The sequence below is a fragment of the Pimephales promelas genome, chromosome 10 (assembly GCF_988280905.1).
Source record: "Pimephales promelas chromosome 10, fPimPro1.hap1.1, whole genome shotgun sequence".
Classification (NCBI taxonomy): domain Eukaryota; kingdom Metazoa; phylum Chordata; class Actinopteri; order Cypriniformes; family Leuciscidae; genus Pimephales; species Pimephales promelas.
In genome coordinates, this window is record NC_142778.1 from 18,297,100 (window position 1) to 18,310,031 (window position 12,932).

General features: G+C 35.3%; 1 protein-coding gene across 2 annotated transcripts in view; it reads left to right on the forward strand.

Annotated features, from left to right (window-relative positions):
- Positions 1 to 12,932, forward strand: part of myo7aa (myosin VIIAa) — a 68,594-nt gene that overhangs the window by 21,556 nt on the left and 34,106 nt on the right. For both annotated transcript variants that reach the window (XM_089135442.1, XM_089135443.1), the window contains 13 exons: positions 1,531 to 1,741; positions 1,824 to 1,959; positions 2,147 to 2,253; positions 4,544 to 4,681; positions 6,291 to 6,449; positions 6,876 to 6,968; positions 7,525 to 7,619; positions 8,089 to 8,173; positions 8,259 to 8,477; positions 8,561 to 8,878; positions 11,038 to 11,241; positions 12,051 to 12,227; positions 12,334 to 12,423. In XM_089135442.1, coding sequence (XP_088991568.1) covers positions 1,531 to 1,741; positions 1,824 to 1,959; positions 2,147 to 2,253; positions 4,544 to 4,681; positions 6,291 to 6,449; positions 6,876 to 6,968; positions 7,525 to 7,619; positions 8,089 to 8,173; positions 8,259 to 8,477; positions 8,561 to 8,878; positions 11,038 to 11,241; positions 12,051 to 12,227; positions 12,334 to 12,423 — 2,032 coding nt within the window. The remainder of the gene's footprint in view (positions 1 to 1,530; positions 1,742 to 1,823; positions 1,960 to 2,146; positions 2,254 to 4,543; positions 4,682 to 6,290; positions 6,450 to 6,875; positions 6,969 to 7,524; positions 7,620 to 8,088; positions 8,174 to 8,258; positions 8,478 to 8,560; positions 8,879 to 11,037; positions 11,242 to 12,050; positions 12,228 to 12,333; positions 12,424 to 12,932) is intronic.

A 12,932-nucleotide genomic window follows, 5' to 3' on the forward strand; every position in this document is an offset into this window, starting at 1 on the left:
TGAGAGTCTTAGAAAATGGTTCGAAGCAAATAAACTCTCCTTAAATCTGAAAAAAACTAAATATATTGTAATTGGAAACAAGGTAGCAAACAAACTATGTCGACTCAAAATAGGGGAGGTAGAAATTGAAAGGGTGTATGTAATAAAGTTTTTGGGAATTAATATTGATGATAGGTTAAATTGGAAGGTGCATATTAATATATTAAAGAATAAAATTTCAAAAGTTATTGCCATACTGTGTAAAATAAAAACCTCGGTGAATCAAAAAGCCTTATATATATTGTATAATTCTCTCGTTTTTCCATACCTTAGTTATTGTGTGGAAATATGGGGGAATACCTATAAAACTATCATACAACCGATTTTTTTTATTACAGAAAAAAGCTATTAGAGTGATTAGCTATGCTGAATATCTTGCTCCAACAAATCCACTTTTTATCAGATTAAATATATTAAAATTTCACGATCTTGTTGATGTTTACACAGCAGTTGTGATGTACAAGGCTTACAATTTCAAGCTTCCTCACTGTTTACAAGAGATGTTTCGAATCAGAGAATCGAGATATAGCCTCAGAGGAACTGAATTGTTACAAAAACCCATGGCTAAGAGTAATACCAAGAGAAGATGTTTATCAGTTAAAGGAGTGGATTTATGGAACAGTCTTCTTATTCAACTTAAGAGCTCTAAAACTATTAAGGGATTCAAGAAAAGATATAAGTTGAACATAATGGAAAAATATAGAACACTTGAATGAAGAATATAAGAAAAGTAAGCGATAGTGGAAGTATGACATAATTTTGATTGTTGAGGATTAATTTTTTAGTGTCTACATGTTATTGTAATAGTCAGGATAAGTTGTTGTTGTTGTTGTTGTAAAAGGGGTTAGGCAAAATAAGTCTTGACTTCAGCCTAAACCCCTTCGGTCAGTATTTATGTGTTATTTTTTATTTTTATTTTATATATTTTTTTTCTTTCTCTCTTTTGTGTTACATGATTTATGACATGATTTCTAAATGACTGACCGAAGAAATAAATAAATACAAATACAAAAATTATTTACTACATTTTATTGAGTTGTATGAATAAAATGAATAATAACTAATATTTTTTATATTTAATAAACATTTAAATAATCAATTAATACATTTAATTATAATGAATATATCAATCATTATTGTATATATTAATGTATTCATTAATATATGTAATAATGTATAATAAATCAGTTAATATATTTGAAATGTATTATATATTAATTATTATAAAATATTTTAATTTGCTTTAATAATACTCAATATATTTAACAATATTGAAAAAAAAACAATACATTAAGCAATGGATTTAATACAAATTAATATATACATTACAATTTAATTATTAAATGAAGAATAATTATATTTAATAATTTATATAGATATATAATAATGTTTAATAAATATCACACCCAGCTAAAATGTTTAGACATCTCCTACAGTGTCTTCGTAATGCATGTATTTGAAGGCCCTCATGCAGCTGTATCTCTCCTCCAGCTTTGAGCAGTTGTGTATCAACTTTGCCAATGAAAACCTGCAGCAATTCTTCGTCCGTCATGTTTTCAAGCTGGAGCAGGAAGAATATAACCTTGAGAACATTAACTGGCAGCACATTGAGTTCACTGACAACCAGGACGCCTTGGACATGATCGCCATAAAGCCCATGAATATCATTTCTCTCATCGACGAGGAGAGCAAGTTCCCCAAGGTGAGAGAGATTGCTGACTTGTACTGTACGTCCACATACTGTATCCTGTGCTCATGCTGAACGTCTCTTTTTCACATATCAGGGTACAGACACCACCATGCTGAACAAACTCAACTCTCAACACAAACTCAACACCAACTACATTCCACCTAAAAACACTTATGAAACACAGTTTGGCATCCAGCACTTTGCTGGTGTGGTCTACTATGAGACCAAAGGTAGGTATTCTACTCACTTGCATAATTGTGTTTCACCTTGTGGAAAATAAAACAATGCAATCTTCAGTACACTGTGTATGTACTTGAGCCATCAAAAAACAAACCACCCAGAGCATCCATGCACTCACTAATGTAGTTAATAATAGTTATGTGCGTGATAGTAAACTGTGTTTGTGTGTCTGTGCAGGTTTTCTGGAGAAGAATCGAGACACCCTGCATGGTGACATCATTCAGCTTGTGCACTCCTCCAAAAACAAATTCATCAAGCAGATCTTTCAGGCCGATGTTGCCATGGTAACGTCGACATCTCATTTTGGTTTTTACCGTAGTCTTACTAGATTATTTCAGCACTCCCTCAGAAGGGATGATACCACGATACAGTGATGGTATCAGATGGTAGTACCATAATAATTTGATATTGTATGATGATTACTATAATTATATATCATCTATGGTACTTCAAAAAACATGCTGTTACCATAGTACTCTTTGAGCATCTTTGAATATTAAAAATATATTAGGGATGCACCGATACAATGTTTTCAAGAACGAGTCTGATACCGATACTGTCATTTTTGATACCTGTGTTTTCACTGCATTTGTAATTTTTAAATGTATTGTTGGAGAAACCAAAAGAAAATAATTGCATCATATATCATATTTGTTGTATAATGTATCATATTTGTCGGCTTAGTTGGTTTAGAAGTTATTTTCATGCTTAATTAAGCCTGCTAAAATGCTTTATATAAACTTCTGTTACTTTCACTGGTCATATTGCTCTATCATATAATAGTACCGCACATATTTAGAGCTGCTCCAGCAGTACTCAGTGCTGAGGGTTAGGGGTGCAAATGTTTAGACACAAGTCAAATATCTATTATTTAATATATGTTTTAATATTAAGGTCGGATGGACTAGTTCCCATATATGCTTCCCTCTTTCTTTTTGTGTTTGTGAAATGTGTTGCCAGTTTTTGTGTGGTTATGTGTTTGCTGACAGTCTTGGCAAAGCAGGTTCACTCCATAAGGTAAAATCATGGTATACGACTAGTAGTTTACACTAACTAATACATAGTTTATGCCGTTAACAGTAGAGGCACTACACCTGCTTCCAGTGTTTTTGCTAATATGACATGTGAATGAGAATTACTAGCGCTTGTCCATTAAGTTGATTACAATTCAATGAAGTAAAAATCGATTTAAAATTCAGAAATCATTCTAATATGCTGATTTTGCGGCTCAAGAAAGATTTCTTATTATTATCAATGATGAAAACAGTTGTGCTGCTTCATATTTTTCTGGAAACTGTGATACAATTTTTTTGGATAAAGAAAAAATCTTTTGTAACATTATAAATGTATTCCCTGTTACTTTTGACTTGACGCAGACTTGAAGAACTCTGCACTCTTTTTAGCAACTGCCTCATGCTGCATCCAAAATCGCATACTCTGTAGTAGGTACTACATTTATACAACTTACTTCGCGACCGTTAAAAAATAAGTTCTTTATAGTATGAATGTGTGTAGTATGAATACATTTTTGTCATTGTCATGTGACCTCGCTTCACTTCCATTCATAAATCCCCTCCTGGGATAGTAAAGTGTCCACTGGATGCACACTTTAGAGTTTTGCTGGAAGTAGTAGGTCATCCGGGTACTTTTGGCTTACTGTTTTATGAATACTATGAATTTGGACATACTACTTGGCTCACATACTGTTTTTCAACTATTATATAGAATGGAAGTAGGCATATTTGGATGTAGCATCAGTCTTTTCTTAGCAACTGCATAACAATCATCAGAACACTTTGATAACCACACAGCAACTTCCTAGCAAACACTTAACAACAACCTAGTATGGGAGCAGATTGGCACAAAGAAACACCACTAGAAGTGTCTAGCTATATGAGCCTAAAATGTCATTCACTTTTTTAAGACACACAACCCAGTTTGAGCTTTAACCCTTTCCATCTTTATTTCTTCTCTTAAAGGTATATTACACTTTTTTTTTGGAAATTTTACAAAAAAGGCTCATTTTACAACTCCCCCAGAGTTAAACAGTTGAGTTTTACCATCTTCGAATCCATTCAGCCAATTTTCTGATATTTAGTAGAATATCAGTAACCAGACAGTTTCTGGTCTCATTGACTACCATAGTAGGAAAAAATTAATATACTATGGAAATCAATGAGACCAGAAACTGTCTGGTTACCGTTATTCTTCTAAATATCAGAAAATTGGCTGAATGGATTCAAAAACGGTAAAACTGTTTAACTCTGGGGGAGTTGTAAAATGAGCCTATTTCCAAAAAAAGTGGAGTATCCCTTTAAGAAGAGAAATAATATGACCTGCATCTGTCTAGAAAATACAGTATATCTTTCCAACACAGTGAGGTGAGACCATTTCCTGTTTCCCGTTTAAGGATGAAACGGCTCTGAATGGAGAAAAAAAAAAGCAAATATTTAAAATCAAAATGAACCCAGTCGTTTCTTGACAGGTTCACCCTAAAAACAGTCTTGACCTCTGCTGCTCATCACTCTTCCTGGCCTTCTTTTTAAAGTGTGTGTGTGTGTTTCCTGATCACAGGGGGCGGAGACCAGAAAACGTTCCCCGACACTGAGCAGTCAATTCAAGCGCTCTCTGGAGCTGTTGATGCGCACGTTGAGTGTGTGTCAGCCGTTCTTCGTCCGCTGCATCAAACCCAATGAGTTCAAGAAACCCATGGTGAGTTAAACCAGAATTACTCTAGAGCTACTGTAGAATGCTAAATCATAACTATTTACACTTTGCAGTACGGTTTCATTTGTTACCTTTAGTTAATGCAATAGCTAACATGAACTATGATCAATATATTTTACAGCATTTGCTAACGTTTTTTATTGTTAGTAAATAAAAACAATTCAATTGTTCATTGTTTGTTCATCTGAGTTCTTTAACGTATGTTAACTGATACAACTTTTGATTTTAAAAATGTATTAGGGAATGTAGAAATGAACATTGATTGAGAATAAGTATCGTTCATTGTTAGTTCATGTTAGCTAATGTAATTTAGGAATGTTAACAAATGAAACCTTTCTGTAATGTGTAAACCCAGAAGAATAAAAAATACTGATGTCATCAATAATATATTGAAATGTTTTTCAATTTCTAAAGGGACTCTTTTATTGAATGTTCTAGAAGGATAAAATCTTCTGTATATTTATTTATTGCTGATTGATTTGCTATTTGTCTTACTGTGTTTGGTAATACATTATAATAAGTTTTAACATTGCAGAATTCATGGTATATTAAGTGTCTTGTATTTCCAAACTATTTACATTTATTGATGTATAGTGCTTTAATGTTTGTTAAAGGATTAGTTCACTTTTGAAAAAACTTTTGCTGATAATTTACTCACCCCCATGTCATCCAAGATGTCCATGTCTTTCTTTCCTCAGTCGAAAAGAAATTTAGGTTTTTGATGAAAACATTCCAGGATTTTTCTCCATATAATGGACTTCAATGGGAACCGGATGGTTCAAGGTCCAAAAGACAGTTAATAACAGTTTCAGATGCAGCTTCAAATGTCTTTAAACGATATCAGACGATGAATAAGGGTCTTATCATGCGAAACGATCGGTTATTTCAAAGCTTATTCCAAAAATGTAACTTTTCTAAGGACAAATGCTAGCCTTTCTCCATTCTGTGAGGCGCGTTTGTAACGTCACATAATACGTAATTACGTTCAAAAGGTCACGGGCGAAGTAGCCGGAAGTACAGAATCAAAATCGCCCGACATCGTTGTTTTCCCTTTTAATTCCTTTTTTGTAAACGGCGTTTGAGTTAGTTTTAACGTTCAACCTATGCGTTCAACTTGTAAACACGGACTCTGTACTTTCGGCTACATCGCCCGTGACCTTTTGAACGTAATTACGTAATACGTGACGTTGCAAACGCGCCTCACAGAATAGAGCAAGGCTAGCATTTGTCCTTAGAAAAGTTACATTTTTTAAATAAGTTTTGAAATAACCGATCGTTTCGCATGATAAGACCCTTATTCATCGTCTGATATCGTTTAAAGACATTTGAAGCTGCATCTGAAACAGTTATTAACTGTCTTTTGGACCTGAACCATCCGGTTCCCATTGAAGTCCATTATATGGAGAAAAATCCTGGAATGTTTTCATCAAAAACCTACATTTCTTTTCGACTGAGGAAAGAAAGACATGGACATCTTGGATGACATGGGGGTGAGTAAATTATCAGCAAAAGTTTTTTCAAAAGTGAACTAATCCTTTAATGTTATCAATTATGATTTTGAGTGAGAGAGTTTTATGAGATAATCTTTCTCCAGCTCTTTGATCTTGAGCTGTGCGTGAGGCAGCTCCGGTATTCTGGGATGATGGAAACCATCCGGATTCGCCGGGCCGGATACCCCATCCGCTACACTTTCGTCGAGTTTGTGGACAGATACCGTGTTTTGATGCCCGGAGTGAAACCTGCTTACAAACAGGTGAATTAATGAATTCACTGTCTCTAGAATAGGGAACTGCAGTGTGCTTCAACTAGTCTTTGTGTAACACATCATGTATTTGACCTTAATATCATTTTATTTAAAAGAAATTTCTGTTCTCAAACAAAAAGGTCATTCATTTTTTAATCTTGTAAAAACCCAAATGTAATGACCCCCCTAACATAATCTTTCTTTAAAGTTTAAGTCCTACAATTTAATTAAATGTATTAATAATGAATGTGCCGTGTTTTTTTTCAATACTGCAGTGTAATGCCTATATATACACACACACACACACACAAACTACTGTGTCTAAATTCTAAAATTGAAATATATAAATTTATCTTGGTATTCACCAAAACAGTTCTTCATCTACCCTCATATTATAATGATTTCTTGACCATATTTGGTAATTGTTTCCTTTAGGAGGACCTTAGAGGAACCTGTCAGCGTATCGCTGAAGCCATATTAGGCCGTGATGATGATTGGCAGATGGGAAAAACAAAGATATTCCTGAAGGTACTTAAAGCAAAACTAATATCTTATTATAGAAGCACCAACTACGTATAGCAATAAGACACCATTTGTGAAATGCTCTTCACAATCAATAACAGAAGGCAATATTTAAATAATAATGATTCTTTACTTATGTCATGGAAAAATAAGCTCATCGTTGTTGCTGTTAAAAAAAAAAAAAACATCAGGGGATTTTATGCAGTCGTGTCAAACTTAGACGGTATTGACCTCAATATTCGTGTATGTTTTTCCGCTGCCGGAAACGCTGCCCTCAGCCAGAGGTCAAAGATCAGGAACTAGCTTGTCCATTATAAACTGCCAGGAGGGGTTTTCCAAGGATTTGGTTTTATCACACCTTCCAGTTCTCTAAAACAGGAAATCCCACTCAGCAGGAAGGAAGAGAGGGCAGTGTCAATACACGTTGACTGGAAGTAACGACACTAGCAGGATCAGCATAGAGACAGATCAATATGAGCCTTATTAATTGATCTGGAGACCAATGGAACATCACAGGAGTGAGTTTAAGTTCATAGTTAGTTATTGTGTCTACTTTTGTCAGGACCATCATGACATGCTGCTGGAAATCGAGAGAGACAAGGCAATAACTGATAAGGTCATCCTCATTCAGAAAGTTGTCAGAGGATTCAAGGACAGGTACGTATGACTGCTGATGTTTAGTTTGTGTTGCAAGAACTCTGGGGGAAAATGCTAAAAATGAATTACACTCACTGTTTATTTGCATTTGTGGTCTGTGTTGTTTGATACACTTGATGCAAATCAGGTAACAGCACAAACACACCACAGAAACATCGTCTGGTCATCATTCGATGAATTCCTGCTATAAAATGTGAAAAATATATATCTTTAAATAAAAATACTTACATTTATGCACTGGTCATCTAGCAGTTTCATCATTGGTAGAATATACATTGGTTTACAATATTTCAGTCAAAAAATAAATACATTTATGCAGAATGTCAAACCTTTAAAAATGCAACCCACAGGAACAGTTTAAATGTAGCAAAGACTTCCAGTCAATGATTTTGACCCTTTTTGCTGGTGGTTTGCGATTTAGACTTTAGTTTTTGTGCTGAAATATGCTTCAAACTCATCTTTCCCATAGATCCAACTTCTTAAAGTTGAAGAAGTCTGCCATGTTGATCCAGAAAACATGGAGGGGTTATAACTGCCGGAAGAACTACTCAGCGGTTGGTCTCAAACATTCTCATATACTGTACAACTATGTGCAGTTGTTCCCCTCCAGTATCATAACACTCATTTCCTGTCTCGTAGATGCGCGGTGGTTTCTCCCGCCTGCAGGCGTTGTATCGGTCTCGCAAACTCTACCAGACGTACCATGTTACACGACAGAGAATTATCCTTTTTGAGGGCCGCTGCAGAGGATACCTGGTGCGTCGGGCGTTTCGTCACCGTCTTTGGGCCGTCATCACCATCCAGGCGTATACGAGGGGAATGATCGCCCGCCGACTCTACAATAGACTCAAAGGAGAGGTGAGTACGGATTTATTTGTAGCTAGCGATGCACGCTTTTACGATATATAAAACGCAACACTCTGTTTTTCCATCCATCTAAGTACCGGCGGCGTTTGGAGGCGGAGAAGATGCGATTGGCTGAGGAGCAGAAGTTTAGGAACCAGATGAGTGCCAGGAAGGCCAAAGAAGAAGCCGAAAAGAAGCATCAGGAAAGATTGGCACTGCTGGCGCGAGAGGATGCCGAGCGCGAGAAGAAGATTCGAGAGGAGGCGCGGAGGAAGAAGGAAATGTTGGACCAGATGGAGAAAGCACGACATGAGCCGGTCAATGACTCTGATATGGTGGACAAGATGTTTGGCTTTTTGGGAACCACAAACTCATTCCCTGGTCAGGAGGGTCAAGCGCCTGCTGGGTTTGAGGTGAGGATGTGGATCTGTCGCTTTTACAGTCTAAACTAGGTGTGTTTACTTCAGGACTTGAAGCAGTGCATGCCAGTTAGTCATTTTGTTCGCCATCACAGTACCTCGAGAGCAATTCGAGAGCAGTTGGCTGGCACATTCTTCGCACACTGCAGAGGAGTAATTTCTTAAATAGTATTTTTGTCTTGTTTTTCAGTACAAATATCTAAAAAAATTAAATCTAGGTACATTTCTTTGAGAAGCCAATAGACCATTTCACAAGATGTAAACAACACTGGTCCAGAAGCACTTCCTGTTTCAGTTTGTAACTGTTTTCTTTATTTCACATGTAAAGAAAACATCTTAAAGATGTTTGTTTAACTTTTTGATTCAGTTTTAAATGTTTTGTTGGTTGTATTTTATCCCAGCTTTTATGTAGTGTTAAAAAACTGAAACAGGAAGTGCTTCTGGACCAGTGTTGTTTACATCTTGTGAAATGGTCTATAAGATAAGATTGAAATAAAATAATGTATCAAAATTAAGCGAGTTTTTGCTTAAAACAAGAAGAAAAAATGTCATTATTTTCGGTAATTTTCCTTAAAACTCGCATAATTTCCACTGGTGCTCATAAATCCATATTTTTATAATTTTGTATTATTAATGTGGTCACACTTTACAATAACATTTCATTAGTTAACTAGATTAGTTAACATGAACTAATAATGAACTGCATTTTAACAGCATTTAAAAACTTTCTAATACATTATTAAAGTTGTATTTATTAACATTAGTTAATTCATTGTGAGCTGACGTGAACAACTGCATTTTTATTAAATCGTAAACAAAGATTGAAAAACAGTAACAAATGTATTACTGATGGTTAGTTCATGTTAGTTGATATGTTTACTGATGTTAAATAAAAACTTATTGTAGAGTTAATGTTATTTTATGCCATGTTTATCAAAATAAATGCGATAAGAAGTATAGACTCCACTTTATTGGTATTTAAATAGCATATAGGCTTATGTTCAACTTTATTTGGTAACACTTTACAATAAGGCGCTTTTCCACTGCATAGTACGGTACGGTTCGGCTCAGTACGCTTTGACTCGGCGCGGAACAGTTCGGATCGCTTTGCGTTTCCACTGCAGTAGTACCCCTTCAAAGTGTGTGAGACTGATCGTTATTTGCGCGCGCCTCTACTGCCATGACATCATCTTAAAAGCGCCACATTTTCAAACCCACAACACAGGAACAATGGAGACTATCGAGGGGATGGTGTTCCTGATTCTCGGTATGTGGTTGTTTTTAACTGCTAGACGGAAAAATGTGTTTAAAATGAGGCTGATGGCAGCAAAACAAAAATACTGCTAAAAAAGTGTCTCGTGTCTCGTGTCGCAAATCCAATGACGCTAGTAGTGACGCAGGGAATGACGATTCTGTCTGACCAATCAGTGATCTGCAGTGTTTCACGTCACATTTTAGTACCGGTACGGTACGCTTGGAACCTCAACAGACCAGGTACCATTTAAAGCGACCTGAAGCGAACCGTACTGTACCGTACCATGCAGTGGAAAAGCACCACAAGTGAGACGTACCGAACCGTACCGTACCGTACTATGCAGTGGAAAAGCGCCTTTAAGGTTCATTAGTGAACATTAGTTAGCATGTACCAATAATGAACTGCAATTATACAGAATTTATTAATCTTTGTTCATGTTAATTTTAACATTTACTAATACTTTATTAAAATCGTGTTAACATTAGTCAATGCACTGTGAGCTAACATGAACAAACAATAATCAGCTATATTTTTTATTAAATAATGTTATTAAAAATGAATAAATGGCTACCCTTTATTCTTGTATATGCAGGTGCTGTACTAAGGAGTACATAAAGTATTAAATGAAAAGTGTTTACATGAAAACACCTGAAACATCTGTTTATTTGACAAATATTGCAATAAAAGCAATAAATTAGGCAAACACTATGCAAGCATCACTAATCTCCTCACCGAATGCTTGCAGCAAATCTCTCCGATTGGTTAAATCCAGCCGCAGCCCATCACACCTTTTGTTTACAGACACTCAAGCTGAACTAATTAACCAGCTGATTAACTGATCTCTCACCTCATTAATGAGTTGATTAACTAAGCTCCGGTGTAATTGTGTTTTCCTCAGGACCTGGAGCAAACGCACAGGGAGCTTGAGGAAGAAGACCTGGATGAAGCTCTTCCTCTCCCAGAGGATGATGTAGAAGACTTGTCAGAGTACAAATTTGCCAAGTACTCTGCCACATATTTCCAAGGCACGACCACTCACACTTACGTGCGCCGCCCGCTTAAACAGCCATTACTGTTTCACGAGGACGAAGGAGATCAACTGGTATGTGACCTTTGACTTATGACCCTCAAACGCACTTTAGATGTTAGAAAATTGTCTAATGTTGGCGCTGTAATGGTGCTGTCTTCTAAGATACCTGCATTTTTAAAAGAAACATTGCATGTATCCTTCACATAAGATTAATATATCTGTCTGTCTGTCTATTTATTCAATATTTCTATAAATATACTATACATGTATATAAATACTATAACTTTCTAGCTTTCTTAAAACAAATATAAATGTATATATATATATATATATATATATTCATTTAGTATGACTACAAAAATGACTACACAAAATATATATATATATATATATATATAATATACTAATATTATATATTAGTTCATGTTTTCAAATGTTAACTAATGAAACCTTTAATGGATAAATAAATATAAAATGGCAAAATACAGAATATTTAAAAATATAAAATATTTAAATTATTTACATGTGGTGTAATATATATTAAATTGCATACCAATTATATATAATTATATACTGTATATAAATATATTTTTTAAATATGTATACAAACATGTTTATATATATATTTATATATATATATATAATAAATATAAATGTTTATATATATATATACACACACACACACACACACATATCTGTACATCGCATTAGAATGTATATACATTTAAACGTTTTTTAATAAATATTGTCTAAATATTGATTTTTTTTTTTTTACTAACTTGTGAAAGACTTGACTGCTGACTTGTATGAATTGATATGAGATGATATGAATGAGATTTAATTGTTCGTATCTAAATGTTTGTGTACTCCTCGTCCTGCAGGCTGCTCTGGCCGTGTGGATCACGATACTCCGGTTCATGGGTGACCTTCCAGAACCCAAATACCACACGGCCATCAGCGACGGCAGCGAGAAGATTCCTGTCATGACCAAGATCTACGAGACACTTGGCAAGAAAACCTACAAGAGAGAGCTGCAGGCTCTGCAGGGAGAAGGAGAGGTACTGGAGATAAAGAAAGAGTGAAGGAGAAGATTACTGATACACTGGGAACATTAATGCACATTTTCATGATTTATAAGTCACTTTATGCGTCCATCTCATACAGAACACTCACACTGACAGTCACAAAAAGAGCAGTGTGCGTCACAAGCTGGTGTCGCTCACCCTGAAGAAGAAGTCGAAGATTACAGAGGAGGTGAGTGATGCTGTTACCATGATGATTTTATCAAGGTTCACTTCCTTATTCCTTTCTTTCCACAAGCGTTCTTTTGGTTTTTGAACTCAGTGACCCTTTTAAGACACGGATTTCACAGGAATGAGCCACTGCTATACAGATATTCATTCACCTGTTAGCAAAGGAGGTTATTAGGTGTCATGAATTTTCCTTCCACCAAACAGATGTGAAAGAACTAATCGGCTATTAATTGCACAAATTATAACAATAACTGGATGAAAGTGGGTCATTGGATAAAAAAAATTAGACCTGTCTTTAAATGGACACATGACATTTTTATACAAAGGTAGACACCTGTTATTATGTATCTTGATGCATTGAAAATGAAGGTGGAACGGTTCCATTCCCCTGAACCGTTTATATAAGTCTCCTACTTCTCTAATACGTTTTCAGTGTTTAAGGTGACAATTATCACGTCTGGTCTAATGTTCCCCTTGATGAATGTTTTGCTCATTATTTATAATTTCTAT